Source organism: Ornithodoros turicata, chromosome 1 (genome assembly GCF_037126465.1).
Source record: "Ornithodoros turicata isolate Travis chromosome 1, ASM3712646v1, whole genome shotgun sequence".
Classification (NCBI taxonomy): Eukaryota; Metazoa; Arthropoda; class Arachnida; order Ixodida; family Argasidae; genus Ornithodoros; species Ornithodoros turicata.
The window spans coordinates 184,652,422-184,672,080 of NC_088201.1; the positions used below are offsets into that span (position 1 = coordinate 184,652,422).

Genomic DNA, 19,659 nt, shown 5'->3' on the forward strand with positions numbered 1-19,659 from the left:
TCAGAAATTTTGGTACGAATATATTAGCAATCAGTCGAGAAGAAATGTGACGCAGTGACAGGTTTAGATACCCATCAGCGAAGACGACGAAAGCAATACAGAGGCAGAGAGGGCACGTCGAACATTCAACCTATTAATACGTATATGATCAAAAGTTGATTATGATGACAGGTTGAAAGTTCCACGCTACCTGGCTGTCTTTCTGTTACTCTTGTTGTCTTCGCTGTTGTCATGTGCCAACGGTCCAGCTTGTCTCTCAGAGGGTCATCGGGTGTTACTGGTCCGTGAAACAGTTTTCAGTAATTAATTGACGTAGGCTACGCCGCACGAGTACAGAGCCCAATGATAATGTCACGACCCTTCATGAAGCTTGGGCGGAATATTTTTATTTATTTCAGTGTAGTTTTCGTTTAGCTTTTGCTCGTGGGCCACGCGGTCCGCCACTTCGGCACCCTCGGCCAATATTATCACCTCTTTCTTCTGTCCAGAGAAGTGTATTGACGACGCAGGTACCTGTAATTCCCCTGTAATTCTCTTCGCTGTAGAACTCTTCACTCTGTAGAACGAAAATGTTGGTAAACAAGCTGAATGTAGCTTGAGTGTTGATAATTTTTCTCACATTTTTCAGCCGCGTAATTAGCACACTCCCTCAATGGCGCTACATTTCTGTTTAAACACATTTGCTTATTGTGCGAGAAAATGACGTCCTCTAGCCCTTCTCTGATGACCGGGAAGCCTTCAAACAGCATGTCTGTGAGCTGATTCTGCAAATCCTGACATATCACTTTTCATCTCTGTATTAAAAATTGACAAGAAAGACGCTACGAACCCTTCACATGAGCACGATCGTTCCGGTGCAGAAGAAATGGGTGTTAAATGTTCCTATTTCTTTGCAGTTCTGGCTTGACGAAGAATTGTCCGATCATCTTAACGCGACCACTTTCGACATCACCACATTCGGAGATTGCACAATCCACAGGTACGATGAATGGTCGCCTCCAGCTTCAATATGGGAAATGCACGTCACCCATCCGAACGATCCTGCGGCAGTGTTTAATCAGGTAGGTTCTACGCATGCTTCTACTTCTCCTGGCAATCGACGTAACACGTTCTTTCCATGCATTTTCTACCTGACATACGCATCTTAGCGAGTACTTCCACTTACACTGAGAAAAGTCACGGGGCGTGTACCCAGTACCCGTGTTGAAACGCTATCTCGCGACAAACGGCCAAACATAAGATAGTATAGCAAATAGGACAGCAAATCGACCGGACGTCGATTCGACGACAGGATTCCATTGGACGTACAACCTTTTCACCTAACGTGAAAAAAAAAAGCAACGTATTAAAAAATTCAGTTGCCTGGACACTATGGGGGTCAACAGTATTGATTTGCAAGCAGATCTTGCCATGAGCTCTGAGCACTTTTATGAAATCTGATTCGCGTAACATTGAATTTCCTGAATTCAGCTCCGAAATCTAGCAAATGAACCTCATGTTTTTATTTTCTATGTTTTTTAAATTCTTTTACAGAAACACATAGCGCACTTCGTAGTTAACGCACTCCATTGTAAAACACATTCCCTACTGCATTGGCAGTAGCAGAAAAAAAAAAAAAACACAAGCGAAACCGTCGTTTCGAGGGGCGCAAATTGTGGGCCAAGTTCAGTTCTCCGTCAAATTAATGCCACGATGCGGCAAAAGAGAAACGGTAACCGGCGCACCGGCCCCCTTCCTGCTTCCTTCTTGATCTTCTAAGTTCAGATAACTTTACGTTTTAATCATGCTACCGTTATCAGTAGAATAGTGAAATGAAGGGTGAAGGGACAGTGAAGGGGGGGGGGGTGAAAAGGCGCCTCGCATGGCTTCTTTCGGAGACCTGAGAGCGGGTGCCAATTTTTGCGCCTCGGAACGGAACTTTTTCTGCGCTTTCTCTTTCCGTCAAAAAAAGAAAGAAGGAAACGTGGCGTTGACCTTTCTAATTTGAAAGTTTAATTGGAAGAATTCGATTTCTCGCGACGCAAATTTGATAAAAGTACCTGCATATCATGACAAAATATTCCCGAGATAAATAGCGTTGAGATCATATAGTGTCCATTCATGTACATTTTTTTTTAAATACGATTTCTTTTTCACGTTAGGTGGAACACTCGGTATGTTGTCCCACGCCTTATCTACTGTAATAAGCAAAGTGAGTCATATGCGACTCTCTTTGGAGGAATCCACGACTGACAACTTGAAGCAATAAATTTCCTCCCACCTCCGGGCTCCCCCACGCAGAATAACACCGCACCAGTACTATACGGTAGCTAACGTAGATGGGTAGAAATCCAGCGAACCGGTAGAGATGTAGGAAGGGAGTTGCCTCAGGACAGAAGCCGCCGATATTCCGGTAGCCGCTGTTCGAAATATCGGCGGCTTCTGTCCTGAGGCGACTCCCTTCATACGGTAGCTAAGGTCAGTAGCTAATGAGGTTGAAACGATGGAAATTGAGTTCTGAGGAGTTTTCAGCTGAAGTTGTAAATAGGCATTAATAAAATTAGAAACATATGTAATGTATTATTAATAAAATAACAACTAAAAGATAGAATCAATGAATCTGAAAACTAAGTCCGAAATAAGCGGGACTTAGGAAATCAACAATGCCGGGGGCAATGACAATGGCAGGCTGGTTAACAACACGTGCGCATGTGGCAATGTTTGTGGATTCGAGGAGGATACGAGGGAGATCATCTTTACATTGGACAATAATTTTGGTGTTTCTGAAGTCGGGTAAACAGTTATTGCAGGAGTCAAGATGGTTGGTTAACTCGGAAAAAGTGGAAGAATTCAATACTTTTTTTTTCCTGTTGCCTGAGACGCACATTAATGCACCTGCCGGTCTGCCCGATGTAAGTAGCACCACAATGAAGGGAAATTGAACAGACTGCTGACCTTTTGCAGTTAACGAAGGTATGCGAATGGGAAATAAAGCAATCATTTTTTTTTTTAGGTTTCAAGAAACCCGTCCAACCCGATAGCCCGTTTTTTTTTCGGAGTAAGCAACCATAAGGTTTTTTGCGGACGCTACCTTCCCTAAAAAGTGAGAAATGCCGCGGAAAAAGGCAGAACGACTGGCCGTGAATTGTGCTGCGAAGGATGCCTGACAAATCTCGCGGAAATGATGTGCGAAGTGAAGTTATGGATAGTGTCCGACAGCTAGCCAGCTTCCAACAGGCGTGAAATCTGTCTCTTCACAGCTGCTGCAACGAAGTGACTGCGATATTTCTTTAGAACCGCGTTAAGAACCGACTTAATGATTCCACATTTAACCGATTTTGGATTTCAACTATTTCGCTGGAGAAGAGATTTGGGTCCCGCCTCCCATATTACCAACACGATCCGGAAGACGTGCGAAGTGTTACGTCTAGAAATATAAAGGTGCCGTTTGTGGGATATTCAGAGGTGAAAGTTAACTCTTTTCAGGACAGACGGGCATAGTAGATAGTTCTATCTAGTTTGCTCACATATACGACCCCGTTAAGGGGGTCCGTCCAACCATTCATCCATCCGTCGGTCCGTCCATTCATCCAACCATTTATTCATTCATTGAAATAAATAAATAAATACCATCAGTCATCATCAGTGTCCTAAATGCTCAATAATCGAATTGGTAGAAAACAGTAACCGGGTGGTGATGCTGAGGTGTGGCAAAAAGGACAAAAAAAAAGTAAATAAAACGGTAGACGACACGTTCAAGCACATGCCATCTATATGTTCCACGTGCCCCTTCAATCGTCACAGCATACTGAAATATAAACCTAGTCTGTACATCACATTCTAGACCCAACTCCTTGCACAAAAGCGAACTGCAACCTTACTTTATGATAATGATTGGAGAGTTACTCTACGCCATTGCTGTACGAAAGCAATGACATTTTGGTTATTTGCGTTCTATGTGCTGGAGTGGTTTTCCAGTTACTTTCCCCCCTTTTTTTTGTTCCTTCGAAGGCGGCTGACTTTGTGGCTCCCGAATCCGGACTTTTCATCGACGGATCCATCGTTTGGGAAGGAGACGCCTTAGGACCGTGAGTGCTATTGTCTTTAAATTGTTTACGCATAATGTCACTTCGCGCAGGCAGACACTATTCGCGAATTTCATAGGGACAGCAAATTTAGCTCAGTGTCGGTTGACGCCTTCACTTGACGTGTGCCATGCCTGTCCCCTTTATTCCCTTTACACACTAGGTCTTGCCTCGTGTGATGCATGCAAACTAGTGGGTCAAAACGTTTTGCCCTTTGCTTATTAGAGCAGATACATTACATATCTAATGATCCCGTGCCCATAGCATCATTACACGCAGGATTTCGACCTGCTCAGCTGAAAACTTTTGTTTGCATTCTTCCTGGACACAACTTTTAGACGTATTTGCGAACGCAATATAAACTACGTGATATAACACTGAGGGATCGCCATGCTGCTCATACCAAACATATGCGGAAAACTGGTACTAGTTTGTTAATACGTGAGGAAATCCCGGACTCGGAATTATTATCGGCAGACAAAGAGAGGAACCGAAGCCTTACATGTAGCGACGTCGCAAGCGGGGTTTCCTGTCTAATGATACGAGGGTCTTTCAAAGTTGACCAATGCATTTGCTCGAGGCAAAAAACTCGTGAGTAAACGTTATTGAATAAAACATCCCGAGGACGAAATGTCATTCTTCTCGGATATAAGAGCCCGTGCAGCAGCGGTAGCATGAGGGCTAGCAGTGTCTGTACCTGTAAAACAGTGATACATAATCAATATCATCGTGAAGGAGAATGTCAAACCAGCTGAGATTTTGAAAAGATCGCAGGCGCAGTATGAGAACAAACGATGTCAAGGGTAAGAGTGTATGAATGGGATAGACAGTTTGGCGAAGGACAGGGTACGGTGAGGAATGAACCACATGGCCACACGCGCAAGGTGTCTCTTGTCTTCTTCTCCCTTCGCTGTGTGTCTCCCTATAACTATTCCCAAACTGAGGCAAACGTTGTCGCCATCCAAACCTTAGTCGTTGTGGTATGACTGAGTTTACTTACAAATATATTTGCCTTCCACTGTTATTTAGCTTTTCATCTTGTCGGTCCCGTCACGATTAGCTATAGAGTAAGAGTTTCATGCATTCGTTTCATTGCGCGGAACAGTTGACTCATTTGGATGAAAAGTAAGCCAACGCACAAAAACTGACGATTGCAGATATGACGTCAGCTGCGACGGTAACGCCATCTACTCGAACAGAACGGCAGGCAGAAATCTTCAGCTGGCTGTGGAAGTGGCTGCTGATTCCCTCACCATCGGGATAAAAGGTGAAGCCGCGCACCAGCATCGAATTGCCAATGGCGTCCACTCCATTATACTTTCCAAGGAATTCAAGATCAATAACTTCACGATGGTAGGGACGCACTCCTTTTTTTTTTTTTACACCTGGTGGTGCTGATATGCGAATATAGCAGGGGTGCGGAACTCATTCGTGTCCACGGGCCGCATGACACAGGCTTGGGGAGGACTTTTATTTTAATTCCGTGTTAGCGCCGCGAAGCAATTGTGGCTATGACTGGCGTATAGACGTGGACAGATCGAGAGAGGACAGCAGGAAGGTGTGGGGGACAGGGGGTTAGTATGCGTCCTGGGCCAACTTCAGGGGGAACTGTGCCGACATTCGTCTGGAAAGTCTTCGGAAAATCCCAGGAAAAACCTCAGACAGCACAGCCGGTGACAGGATTCGAACCCGTGTCACCTCCCAGTCTCGGCGTGGAAAGCGATCATCCTAACCACTATGACATGGGAGTTGGTTTGGGGAGGACTCTTTTTGATATAAATGGACAGCGCAAAACCTAAAACGACATAAAACGTATATATTTAGCGTTACTTAAGGTCTGCAGTCTTTTAATTTGCTGTGCACTGAGGAAACTTGGCACCCTTTGTTTTAAACAATTTTTGAACATCGGGTGAAAGCGACCGCGCGATTGCAAACTTAAGGACTGCGTTGAGGTGCTGACTTGTTAGTTGCGAGCGCGACCTTGATTTATTTAGTTTCATCATAGAAAACAGATGTTCGCAGACGTATGTTGTACCGAGAAGAAGAAGAAGAAGAAGAATTTTAATATTAATTTTAATTTCCCCATAATAATAATAATAATAATAATAATAATAATAATAATAATAATAATAATAATAATAATAATGTTTTATTGGTGCCCAAGAACGGTCATGACGACCCTAATGTTGGCGCACTCAAATATATTACATTGCACTACAAACAGATACAACATACATATAAATACAATATGCGAATGCAGACAATATGCACTAACAACAAGACACAATATACGCAATAAAAAAACTACATGAGAAAGTACATGGCTTCAGTTGAAAAATAGAGACGAGCACACGCGCAATGTAACGTGAGAAACCCATACAATCCCACGGCAACAAAACGCAAATTATCAGAATAATATCAAAGAAACGGAAGTTCCGAAGAATGAGAGAAAATATCGTGCCTAAATGATGTACATGATGGTGAAAAAATATCCAGAAATCATGAGCAGAATTGGCAGACACCCCGAATTAGTTGACGAAAGTGGCACCACGTGGCGTATCGACCTGCAACTCTCCCTCATGGTTCCTTTCCCCCTTTCTTCCTCTGAGTCTATGCTTTCGCTCATTCTCTTCGCTTCCCCATGGGTAATCCCGTTTCTATACACATGACGGAGCACAATGTATTCTTCTGGCGAAGATCCTGAAGTACGCAAACCAAGCAGTGAAAACCAGTAAAGCTTGGCACTGTCGTGCATTTTGAGATTTTGCCAGACGTTTTGCTTCTACAAATAAGTCGCGTTTTACTGAATCGTCTGCGACGTTCCTCTCTGACTGCTGGACTGAAAATTTCACGAACTTTATCTGGTGATAGCGCTTATGACCAATATATATATATATATATATATTGTATATTGTATATATATATTGTATATATATATATATATATATATTGTCGGGGATTAAGAGCATTATCTTCACGACAATATATATAAAGAAGTTCCAGCTGCTATGAAAAAAAAGGTGCCATAGCGAGCCTATGCAGTGCGTATACCGATATGCGTAAAAAAAAAAATCACACATATTGCCTTTATTGCCCCTTACGGTTCAGTGAACATCGCCTTGGGAATATGTCACAGCTTAGTGAGTCATGTTTTAGGAATAAGAAAAAAAAAACGTTTGTTTCGGAGTAACGTTCCAGCCTTTGTACCAGGTTTCCAGTCTTGACCACCCTACAGTATACGAGGAAATTTCGAGATACTATGCGCATATTTCGTATACCCTTGCTCTAGAAGAATATCTCCGGCCATCAGGGAATTTCTGAAATTTTTAAAACCCGAAAATTTCGAATGCCCATAAAATTAACTAGAACGTCAATTCGAGAATTTGGCAAAAATTAAGGGGGGCGAAATAATAGGGTTCCAGAGTATCGCAGAGATGTCAGAGATGCTATCTACATATAGCCCAGAAGAAGAACAGTCTCTGTTCGAAATATCGGCGGCTTCTGTCCTAAGGCAACTCCCTTCCTACATCTCTACCGGTTCGCTGGATTTCTACCCATCTACATATATATTGTTCGTTGACGTCGCTGTCCCCTTCCAAGACATGTTTGAAAAACTCACCTGCCAGCAGCGCCGGCGGTGCTCATGGCACGTGCTCACCGTACGAAAGCTCAAGGCGACAAATGCTCACCAGGATTTTTACGTGCCCTCTGTTTTCACAGATTAGGGGCCCGGAGAATTGCTCACCAATAATCTCCTGAGGCGGGACAATTTCTTACCGCCTTTCACCGCACTTATATCGCGATTTGATTTCATGTTCTTATGGGACGGGATTTTATTTCGCGTTTATAGCGCCTATATATATATATGACTTTTGTTATGTTAGCTGAACTTTTTTAGCTTTCTAACGTTTTTTTTTCAAACTTTGAAAAAACCTTAGAATGAGTGGATCTAGAAAATCTACCAGGGAAGAGGGTGAGGCGAGTGGTTGTTCACTTCCAGGCACGCTTGGAGCGTCTTTGTCACGACTATACCTGCGTCACCAGGATCTTCCAAAGCACATCGAAGCCGTGGGGAGACGTACCCACTTCCGAAGAACTTACGATGATGAATGAAAACACCACGTGGTTTTTCAAAAGCACACTTGTCGTTGGGAGTGACTCTAGTTGGGAGCAGAGCTTCGCTTTGTCCAAGAAAAAGAAGAAAAGTACGTCTGAACGCGGGGTCGTCTTTGTCAGGACGTGTGCCCTTGGGGCGTTCCTATAGGATTTTTTTTTTCCAAGGGGGCAGTAAAGTCCTTCCAGGGAGGCAACGCGCGCAACCACGTCACCTCCTTCCCTGAGGACGGACGCTGCGGACTGTGCGTGTGTTCACACGTTCATTTCATTCTGATATCTGAGAAAAAATCATGGCCTATTAATAAAGAATGCAAAATTTTCAAAAGTGACTTTGCCGACCTCTCGGTACGCCCAAGGCTGCGTCACCAGGATCTTTCCAGACACAAGTCAGGGGAATTTAAGAGAACATCACTATTTAACCACTGAAATTCACGAATTTTCTATGTATGTCCAAGTCGGCTTAGTGAACGAAAGCCACATTTTTGCGCCCGTTAGGCTCAGCAGGCAGGTCATGACTGAACAGCAAGTTCAGTGTTTGCACTGCTATTTCAAGGTTAATCTAAGTTCGCTGTTGACAGTTTCCCGCCCGCGACTGTGCATTGCTCCAAACACGATAACAAGCATGAGTAAGAAGTATCATAATAGCATGTTCCGCCGAAAAGAACATGGCGTCGCCCATTCGATGCAGGACATTTCGCTGCGGACATTTCGGTGCACGGACATTTCGGTGCACGGATATTTCGGTGCACGGACGTTTCGGTGCACGGACATTTCGGCGCACGGACGTTTCGATACACGGATCTTTCGATGCACAGATATTTCGGTGCAGACCGTTACAGCGGCTGGGGATCACTGCAACGTGGGTTCCGGGAAAAATAGTCCCGGGAATCGCTGTCACGATGTCGACATATCGTAATAAAACAAAGGGAAGAGGGCGGCTTGGCATCAAAAGTAGTGTTGTCAGGAAATTTGTTTACATAGAGAAGGACGTGCTTTATGTATTTTGTTGTGCACTATTATAGATTTAAGACCTGATCTGCATGTGTTCGTGGTCTGTCCAGGATTTTAAACGTTTGGGCATTTTCTTCTTTAATCACGCCCCACGCTCTAGTCGATGCTGTACAGATATTCATTTTATTACATCTTTTTTCAAGAGTAGATGAAGAATTGCTTTGTCATAGTGAGTATTATCTCGAAGGGTATCTTGAAGGTACGGATATTATGCAATTTGAATTCCATTTGTTGAAGACGTGCCGGATACATCTTTGGTGGAAGCATATCATTAGACGTTATTCCCCTTTTTCCAAAAAGTTACCACGTAACCATGTCCCGGTGTTCCCATTTGGATAAAAACTCTGCACCTTCCCGTGACTCTTCAAGTTTGCATAAATGGAACAAAAGTCTTCAAGCATGAAATAAGCAGTTTTATCGCGTTATGGCCATCCCGTGAGTGATTCATTGTGATGAACTATGTTAAAAATAGACGAGCAAAAAATTGATTATTAAAATTAAATTTATGACTATCGCATCTTACTTTAGCAATACTTTCCACAACCGCCTCTTCGACATACCTATGAAGCATAAGTGCATAACCCATGAAAGCACTGTTTTTAATGTTGAAAAGACGACCAGTTTATGGCTAGCGAGTAACTACTTTTGGACGGGCACCACGGTAATTTTATATGGTTGTTTAGGCCTTGAAAATACGTGGCTATCACCGAGGAAAAATTATGTAGAAATACAAGAGAAATAACATTTAATGAAATGGTTCCACCGAAGATGTAACCGGCACATCCTCAACAAATGGAATTCAAATTGCATAATATCCGTACCTTGAAGATGCCTCCTTCAATATAATACTCACTACAAAATTAAAAAGCAATTCTTCATCTACTCTTGAAAAAATAAATATCTGTACAGCACCGACCAGAACCATAGGGCGCAAAACATTAAAAAACAAAATGCCCCAAAAGTTTAAAAGCCATGATATACTACAAACACATGCCGATCAGGTCTTAAAGGAGCATGGAAGTGACACCAAAATGTTTTTAGTTTTTCGCTGCGACACCTTCTTCAACAAATAAAATGAGCTGCTGCGAAAGAACGATGAACGCACGAAACCCACACAGCACGCGCAAGGCTCTGATCCGCACACCTTTGACGAACCTTCTCCAAATCCGAAGAGCGCCGAAGCGAAGCCGAAGACGGCGTGACGTATGACGGGCAACGGCACGTGACCAGTGACTTCCAACGGCGCAGTTGAAATATGCATAAGCGGCGCGTGTGCCGAGATGAAAGAACAAAGGAAAAAGGCGCCGAGCAGCTTCTACTTCACGCGGGGCTCGTGTCTATCGCCCGCGACTGCCGTTCTCCAACTGTCTTTTGTAAATTTTATTGCGCAGTGACAATACAGCGCAGATCGGAAATATTTTGCATGGTGACTCCTTGCGGACAGCTTAACAAATGACACAGGATTTCGAGCCATGTTAAATGTCACTTCTATGCTCCTTTAAATCTATAATAGTGCACAAAAAATACATAACGCACGTTCTTCTGTATGTAAACCAAATTTCTTGGCAACACTACCTTCGATACCAACCGCCCTCTTCCCTTTGTTTTATTACGATACGTCGACATCGTCACAGTCATTCCCGGGACCATTTTTCCGGGATTCCTCAGCAACGTTTTGCACCAAAATGTTCGTGCACCGACACGTCCGTGCACCGAAATGTCCTACACTGAAATGTCCGGATCCCGCCCATAAAATAGGATACCGTCCTAAGCCTAACCATGATTTATTTTAACAGCGTTTCTTTTGAGGGTGTGTATTTTTAAGCGGTCTATTTCAGAAAGTGGAATTTCAAAGGTGGAATTTTAGGCGTGGATTTATTAAAATATTTATTTCGGCTTACAACGGTTGAAGTCGTAACGCAGAAATTCGGGTGTAGTTTTCGCACGTGGACATGACTCTTCATCCTTCAGGCCCGTATCATGCCAAGGATTTTAAAACACGGAAATACTACGGTTCACGTGTTTATTGCATCCCACTTTATCCTCGTGTGACCAATTTCCCCATTTACCATCATTAATTTACCTGTTGTTGCATCCCACTTGTTATTTGTAGCTTTGATTGCAGAAGACAACAAACCTTTCCCCTGGGATGCCTTTGCTGTGTGTGTGCAACTCTGGGTGAAGTATGTCGAACAGACAATTCTGCCTCATTTCGGGGTTCAAAAACAAATTGTCCAGGAGGGTGCATTCGAATTCTGCAATGCGATTCTCACATTTCAACTCCCTCGTTCCGATTCCTTTGGCGAGAAAAAAATCAACCGGCTCACTCATCCGATCCCAAGTCACTCGTCGCATCTCCTGACCAGTCAGGCATTCCTCCGTTGTCGTGTTCAACGTTCAAACTAAGGGTGGCATTGTCCGTGTATCCTGTTCGCCCTTTATTGGGAGCTGGGTAGGGGAATTGTACTACAATCACTGCTACGTGGAAAGCCTGGAGGAACTTTTATGTACCGTACGTCACAGGAAAAAGTAACCATCAACTTCTGTCCATATTATATCATAGTTCTTGGGTATAGCCATGCATGTGCACATGACTTGCGAAACCAATGAGTCTTTGTCACTCATTGGTTTTATTGTAGATATCCATTTGTGTTTTCCTAAGCGATCTGGAGTAGCCGGCTCTCGTAACGAGTGCGTATTTCTCAATTTTTTTCTCTTTTCTTATCAACTCAACTCAACGCAACTTCTGAAAAGCACATAATACCACACACCATGTGTATAAATACAATTTCCGCATTGTGCCTTTCCCATATGAGTACTAAAATATTGTTGCCCCAAATTTTGACAAACTTTTGATTTCGCACTCCCGGAGCTCTGCGCGGAAGACTATATTGTAGAAAACGACCTCTTTGTGTGCAGCAGGGGGATGGAAGAAAAAATATTAACAGAAAAAAATTATTGCGGAAAACAGGACAAAAAAACAGGTCACGGAAAAATATGGTCCTAACTTGCGTGAGCGGAAGAAAATGGTTCCGCAGCGCACCAAACAACAGGCACGTGGTTGGCCGATGAAACTCATCACTGCAGACCGTGTGTTACTATTTCCCCTCCAGATTTGTTTAAGAGACATTGGCTTTTTTTTTCATATGTTAATTACAATAAAATACGCACGCCACTTAATGTGGAACATAAAAGCTATACCATTCGTTGCAGTGGGCGTGCATGACATCGGTTTTCTATTATTGGTCAAACACAATCGTTCCCTGCGTCTTTTCTGTGTAGTTCTGTTCTGTGTTCTTGCGTTCTGCGTTCTTTCTGTGTGTTTTCATAATTATAACCTTGTCGTGTTCTCTCTCCTTTTGGGAGGGGAGCGAGGGGAAGCGGATCACCGGACTATTGCTGACCCAACATTTGTCGAGGTGAGACACTACATGTGCTCACGCCGTTCTGTCTCACCATGAAACACTGAATTATAATAGGCGTTGTACTTTTCAGACCATTATTTCATTTTTCCAACATTTTAGAAAGAATTAGTCGTCCGAGAGCTACTAAAGAAACATATTCGGTCTCCCTTGGTGGAGGTAATGACCTCCATAACGTAATTTGTGACAGTTCATTCTGACAAAGATATGTTGTAAGTCGTTTTGGTCCTTTAAAAGCACACCTACTGTTCGCCTTAGGGTGCGCACAATTAATTACTCACCGAACAATTGCTCACCAAGAAAATAAATGCTGAGGCCGGGCAGTTGCTCAGTACAGAACAGTTGGAGCCGGACAATTACTAACGGCCACTTTCACTACACTTATATTGTGATTCCATTGGTTAGAACCGGGCCCTAGATTAGTTTACATGTTAGATTAGTTTAGGCTTGTTTTTGACTATCACCCAATCACCTGCAGTTTCTGCTACTCCTATCTCCACACACACACACGAAAAGTAAGAATATCATATCTTCATATTTTTTAATGCTTCTGAAAAGCATATTCGCATGGGAAATGTCAGATTGTTGCAATGTTCTTTAGATTTTTTTCGGCAGTTCCCCGGTTGTTCAACCCGGAAAATCCCACGTCTAGACAGATGTCCCCAGAAGTCCTTGACCTTTGTGCAGAAAGGTTGGGTAGCGCTTTCACATGTTTGTTTCCTATGGATTTGGAAGTTCGTTTATCTATGTTGACCTGGGAAACTTATTAGGGGCTGAACACTTTGCACACGGCTATGATGGCGAAAGCGGACTTTTTCGTTTGTGGTTTTGTTAATAATCAGTGTACAAATCGTATCCAAGCCGACGTGTCCGCTTCGGACACACCCTTCCGAGGCACGCGTCGCAGCTCTTCGCCATTGATGGTCGAAACCTGTGATCCTCAGCAAAGGACAACCCCGAATGACTTACTACGCTGTTGATCGGATCATTGCCCGCACGGTAAGTTTTTCACCTATATCGAACGCAAAGATGACTGAGCTGTAATGTTACCGTAAATTAAAACAGCGGTTCAGTTCCCTCAGTTTCTTGGTAATATTTGCCGATGTTTTCTTTTTAATTACCACTGTTACAAATCTAATTGTGTATGAGTATTATTAGAGCATTGAACGTAATGGGTGTTCATTGAGAAACGGGCGAAATTTTCCTATTCGTATATCCATAATTTTCTTTAAAAAGTGACCTTATTGTTAAAATATCATTTAAAAAAGGAAACGAATTCGGCATGCTGTTGAATGGCCGACTGTGTTTAGGATTTTCGCTTTCTTCGGTCACATTTTCTGACTCACTATACAGGGTGTCCCAGAAAACGAGTCGGAATTCTAATTAGAAAATTACGCCATTTTGAATCATGCGGTCAACGACATTTGTTCTTACTGGGTTTTTGCCACCTTCTAATGTGCATGTCATGTAACCTAAGTTTAATTATGTAAATTTCTGCGAACTCAACTCGGAAATTTGCCGAGTAAAGGTTACGTTTTACCCCACCAACATGAAGAGCGCGCCGAATTTACTCCAATTCATGATAATTGACAGTGATATTCAGGATCTATCCTGTCGGGAAAAATAGCCGAACATCATGCTTCTCAGGGTCCTTGAGTATAACGCGAGAGGACTTTTCGAGCGCAATCTCTGTTCGTTCGACGAAGGGAGGTTCGAAACCCAGCCCGCAGAGTGATAGTAGAAAAAGTGACAGTTCCTGAAATTGGGAAAGGGAAGATATGGTCACTGCCGAGGCCGGACGCGATAAGCTATGTATGTGTAATCTCTTTCTAACATGCCGGTGTGGGCTGGGTTTGCAACTTCCTTTCGTCGAACTGACAATGATTCTGCTGAAAAATTATTCGCGCGTAGCTCAGCTTGTAACTCCATAGAGCATGATTTTCGGCTATTTTTTCTGATACGATGGCTCTTCAATATTCCTGTCAATCATCATTAATTTGAGTAAATTCGGCACACTCTTCCCATTGGTCGGGTAAAAAAGTGTCTCTTACATGGGAAATTTCAGAGTTCATTTCGCAAAAATTTACATAATTAAACTTAGGTTACATGACATGCACGTCAGGACGTGACAAAACCTTACTAAGAACAAATGTAGTTGACCACCTGATTCTATATGGCGTAGTTTTTTTAAGTAAAATTCAGTGACACGTTTTCGGTGACGCTCTGGGTAGTTCGCAGAATTGTTTGCAATGTTATACGCTACACTCTAAAAGCAGAACTTCACCGCATAGCACGCTGTGCGTCAACCATTGCCAAGAATGATAGCGTTATCGATTCTGATTCGAAGAGAGATGTGGGCGCTCTATTGTAACTCCAGCATTCTTGGGAATAGTTGGCGCACAGCGTGCTATGCGGTGAAGTTCTGCTTTTAGAGTGTAGCCACAGGGCAAACTTAATGCATTAAACAGAAGGACATTTACTTCACCACCTAACCAACAATCATCTCGAATGACACACCCCTGATTTCTTGAAAACAAGCGGTGTACACCTCCTGTTCTCAACAATTATTATTATTATTTTTTTTATTTTTTTTTTATTTGACATACTGCCAGCCCGCTGTTGGGGGCCAAGGCAGGAAAGGGCTGCAGTATAGGTGTGTACTCAAACAAACGAAGAGAATGAATAACGCATTGATCTCACGACCCGCCCACCAGTTTAACAAAGCATTCAACATTCTTCGCATTGACAGCATCTGCGGACAAGCTGTTCCATTCGATCACGGTACGTGGGAAATAACTAAATTTGTAACAGTCATTACGTGGCAAAAAAAAAAAAAGCCTGAATTGTAACTTGTGCTCTTTCCTGGTGCGGAAGTCAGATAAAGGTGTAAGGTAATCGGTAGCAGCAATTTTGAGTTTGCCCTTAACTTGCTGATAAAAATTTGTTAACCTGTTGGTTCGTCGTCTGGCTGCTAAGAGAGGTAAACCACATTGGCTACGTAAAGGAGACATTGGAATTCTCCGCCCGTAGTCGTTAAAAGCAAATCTAACTGCATTTTTCTGAATGTTCTCTAGCTTGTTAATTCCTTCCTGTGTATGGTTCCTGGGTCCCAAACGATATCAGCATACTCTAAAACTGAGCGTACGTACGTTTTATAAGCAGTTAATTTAGTTGTGCATGTTTTAAATTACGTCTGATGAGCCAAAGTTTCTTTGACGCCTTCCTGCAAATGTTGTCATTGTAGTGATTCCACTTCAAGTTGTGTGACAATGTAACACCTAGGTATTTGTACTGCAATGCCCTGCTAATGGGCATGTTATTAACGCTGTAATCAAACACCAAAGGTTGCTTTTTTCGTGTTACCGTCAAAACTGCAGACTTCTTGATGTTCAAATTCATCTGCCACGATTCGCACCACTCGCTTATGCGAGTTGAACAGTCATTGAGCAAGACCTGGTCATCCCTACTACTAACATTACAGTATATAGCACAATCATCTGCTAACATCGACACTTTGCAGGAGATCGAGAACATCCAAAGTCGTAAGGGAATAGAGGGAGAGATAAATAAAGGGAGAGAACGATGCCATTCGAGATGATGGTTGGTCAGGAGGTGAAGTAAATGTCATTCCGTTCAATGCATTAAGTATATCGTGTGGCTACACTCTTGAAAATGAACTTCACCTCATAACACCTTCTTAGCCAGCCATCATCTCCAAGGATATCGTTATCTGACCTGATTTGTTGAAAACTGGAGGCGTGCGCCTTTTTTGTGACAAGTCGTGCGCCGCCCGTCTTCAACAAATCAGGTCATACAATGATACCATTCAAGATGAGGTCTGGTTAGCAGCGTGCTATGAGGTGAAGTTCATTTTTATGAGTGTAGTGTATTAGTACGGACTTCAGTGGTCTGTTTGTACCCCGTCAGTGAATGCAAGGGCGAAAAAATCTTAGATTGAAACTGGCCTAAAAGAAGTGCGAACTACCCCTACGCCCTTGCTGAGAAAGCAAGGACGACGACAAAGCAGCTGACAGGAATGCGGAACTCCATGTAACGCCCCTAGTTTTGCGCATATTTCTTTTTTCAATTCATTAACAAATTAGTTAGTTATGAAACCATAACGTGCAGTGGCTGATGAAATAATTATATGCAGAACAATGTTTTACTTTAGTCTATCTACTTACTACTTATACGTATAAACGACCTGCGCTGCATATAGGCGTGTGCAAGCTTTCAAGCTAATACTCACAATTGCCTGTCGTCTACCGTACTGTGAATTATATTGCGCATGTCTTGCTGTTACATAATTAAGAGTATGCGTTCGGATGCACTGCGCTCATCTTGTCATTTGTCGTTTCATGAGGACGTTTCTGGAGACGTTATTTAATCAATTTCGTTCCCGTCGCAGAAAAAGGGGTACCTTGTGAAGCCGCAGGGTTATCTGAAGTTGGCTTGCACGTTTGAGCCCGAGGACCACCTCAATGCCGCTTGCTTCAAGGCGCTCGTGGAGCCGCCGAAGCCAGCCGACGACCGTTTGCAAGCAGCAGCGCATTCCTTCTTCCTCGAAATACAGAAAAAGTTGGTGAGTCCAAGAAGAGCTAACGGCCTGGTGAAGGTGGACTTCGATCTCGACATTTCCCGTTGGGTGTTTAAGGAAAAAGGAAGCCTCTACCCAAAGGATGGACCCTGTGCGAGGAGCCCGATTTTGAGCGCATATGCCTTCCACCGCGCTGGTGAAAGAGATCTGGACCATTTGGAGGCGTGGAAATTCAGTTCCCTGTGCGAAACAAATCGACGCTACGGCTGAAGAAAGTTCAAGCTATTTCTACATCAGGATTGCCTGTACAGTCTCCCGCGTGTATTTTGCCACCCGATGCGTTGTAAGCTGAGGGGCATGACTAAGCCACGACGAAAATTGAGACGAGTCGTATTGTGTTTTTGTTAATGGGAAAATGTGCAATTGAATTGCAAAGGAAAAATTGAACAGTGTTTTGTCATACTATGAGCTTTTGTGCGAGAAAATACTGCCCAAAGATATCAAGCTTAGTGTAGACGCGAAAGATGCGAACGAAAAACTGCGGCTGTTCTGCTCAAAAATAGTGATCCAGAGTAGGAGGACAGGAAGGGGGCGTCCGCAGGCGAGGGTCTATTCCAAATAGTTTAGTATCTGGTTGCCTATACAGCCACCAATACCTAGAGCAGAAATCGAGCTCGAAATACTCTCCTTGTCGAGTCAAAATGAAGATATATCTCAAAAGGTGTCTGGGAACTTGAAATCGAGCTTTCTGCATCACAACATAGAAACAAAGAGCTGGAAGTTTCATTGTCCTGCTTAAACCATCGTGCAGCAGAGTATGCCCGCAGCAGCTCCAGGGGGACGCCACGCCCTGACTCCTCATGCAACGAATCTAGGCCCGCCAGGCGGTTAGTTGCAACAGGGGAAGCATAATCGGTCAGGGAATCGCAAGGATCGCCGACAGCTTGTAAAATTTGGCGAAAAAATGCAGGTCTTGATGGATGATTTGCTTTCCCAATACGGCATCTCAATTGAGGACATTATAGTACAGGATCTCAAAGGCATCGCGCATAAGCTTTCGTTTTCGGGAAGTAAAGTATCGGTCCTTCGTGACGTAAGGAAGCCCTATAGAAGATCAGACATCGACCCGAGCGACAGGGATCTGGTCAGGGACATCACTGCGCTGCTTGACGACTACTTTGTAAGCAATAGTTTCTGGCAAGAGCTTTGCCACCACATAGCAGCTCTGCCACGCCTCAGACTAATTAACGATGAAAGATGAAAGTCACTGAAAAGGTTAGCCTGCTGTAGGGATCGAACCCACATCTTCTGGATTGCCGATCCAGGGCTCTACCACTGAGATGAAGATGTGGGTTCGATCCCTACAGCTGGCTAACCTTTTCAGTGACTTTCATCTTTCATCGTTGATTTCTTAGGCAATTTGAGGCTTTGTTTGTATCTGTCCCCTCTATGTTGTTCCAGCCTCAGAACATCAGTTTATCTCTTTAATTAACGAGTTCCGCGAGAAGATATATATGCTTGCAGACGTCGCGGAGACACCAGGGGGTTGTACCGGGGCCGAGGTGTCCTTTATACAGGAACTGGAGCACCTTATCAGGGATAAAATTAAGAACGAGAAGAAGACGCTAAACGAAATCAGCCTGTCTGGAAAGTTAGTGGTAAAATTAGAAGGAGATGGAAGCCGTATCAGCCGAAAAGTGTCATGGACAATCCTGTCCTACGTTGTCCTGGACGGCACCGGAAAGCCACAAAGTCATAAAAATCACCGCATCATAGCTCTAGCTGACGTACCAGAAAAGTATTTCATGATCAGAGAAGCATTTGCAAACGTCATCTTAGAGATTAACGAGGTAATTAAAGCGGCATGCATCCGCATTGATGACAGTTTCATTCCACTGACAATTTGTCTGGGAGCAGACCTAAAATTTTTATCAACGGTAACCGGAATGCAATCGGCGTCGTCGGCTTATTCATGTCCGTTCTGCACAGCTCCGCCGCAACAGCGCGCATATTATCGTAACCAGACGCACGTTTTCAACGAATCTCCTCTTGCACGCACTTTGGAAAGCTTCAGGGAGTATTGCGACAAACTTCGAAACGGGGTTCAGCTTATGCCGTTACTAAATCTTGAGCCTAAAGATGTGGTGCTCGACGTCCTCCATATGACAATCAGGGTATTCGACAAACTTTTCGACAACGTCTTAAGAGAATTCCAGGACATGGATTGTAGCCTCAGCGTAAGGACAGGATCTAAGGAGGACACGCATCGTGCTCATCATGCGCATCATTTCGCATCATGCCGCCGACAAACATGCTAAATGTAGATGTCTCAGTTGGTTTTCTAGTCACGCTATCGAGAAAAAAAAATGATATCGTCAAGATCATCTACCACCAGAAGTTGAACAAATGGGATTCGGCAAGGGTCGCGCTCAAACTGGCAAAATGCGGGGGGAACCTAAAAAACGAGCGTGCAAGGCGTCCATACAGTAAGACGGACAGGGAGTATTGG

The 19,659-nt window shown here is 43.5% G+C and overlaps 1 protein-coding gene across 2 annotated transcripts in view; it reads left to right on the forward strand.

The window, feature by feature from the left end:
* Positions 1-19,659, forward strand: part of LOC135373900 (uncharacterized) — a 153,866-nt gene that overhangs the window by 102,524 nt on the left and 31,683 nt on the right. The window contains exons 7-9 of one of the 2 annotated variants that reach the window (XM_064606944.1): positions 897-1,061; positions 3,991-4,067; positions 5,222-5,417. In XM_064606944.1, coding sequence (XP_064463014.1) covers positions 897-1,061; positions 3,991-4,067; positions 5,222-5,417 — 438 coding nt within the window. The remainder of the gene's footprint in view (positions 1-896; positions 1,062-3,990; positions 4,068-5,221; positions 5,418-19,659) is intronic. The other variant, XM_064606954.1, reaches the window with a different exon arrangement.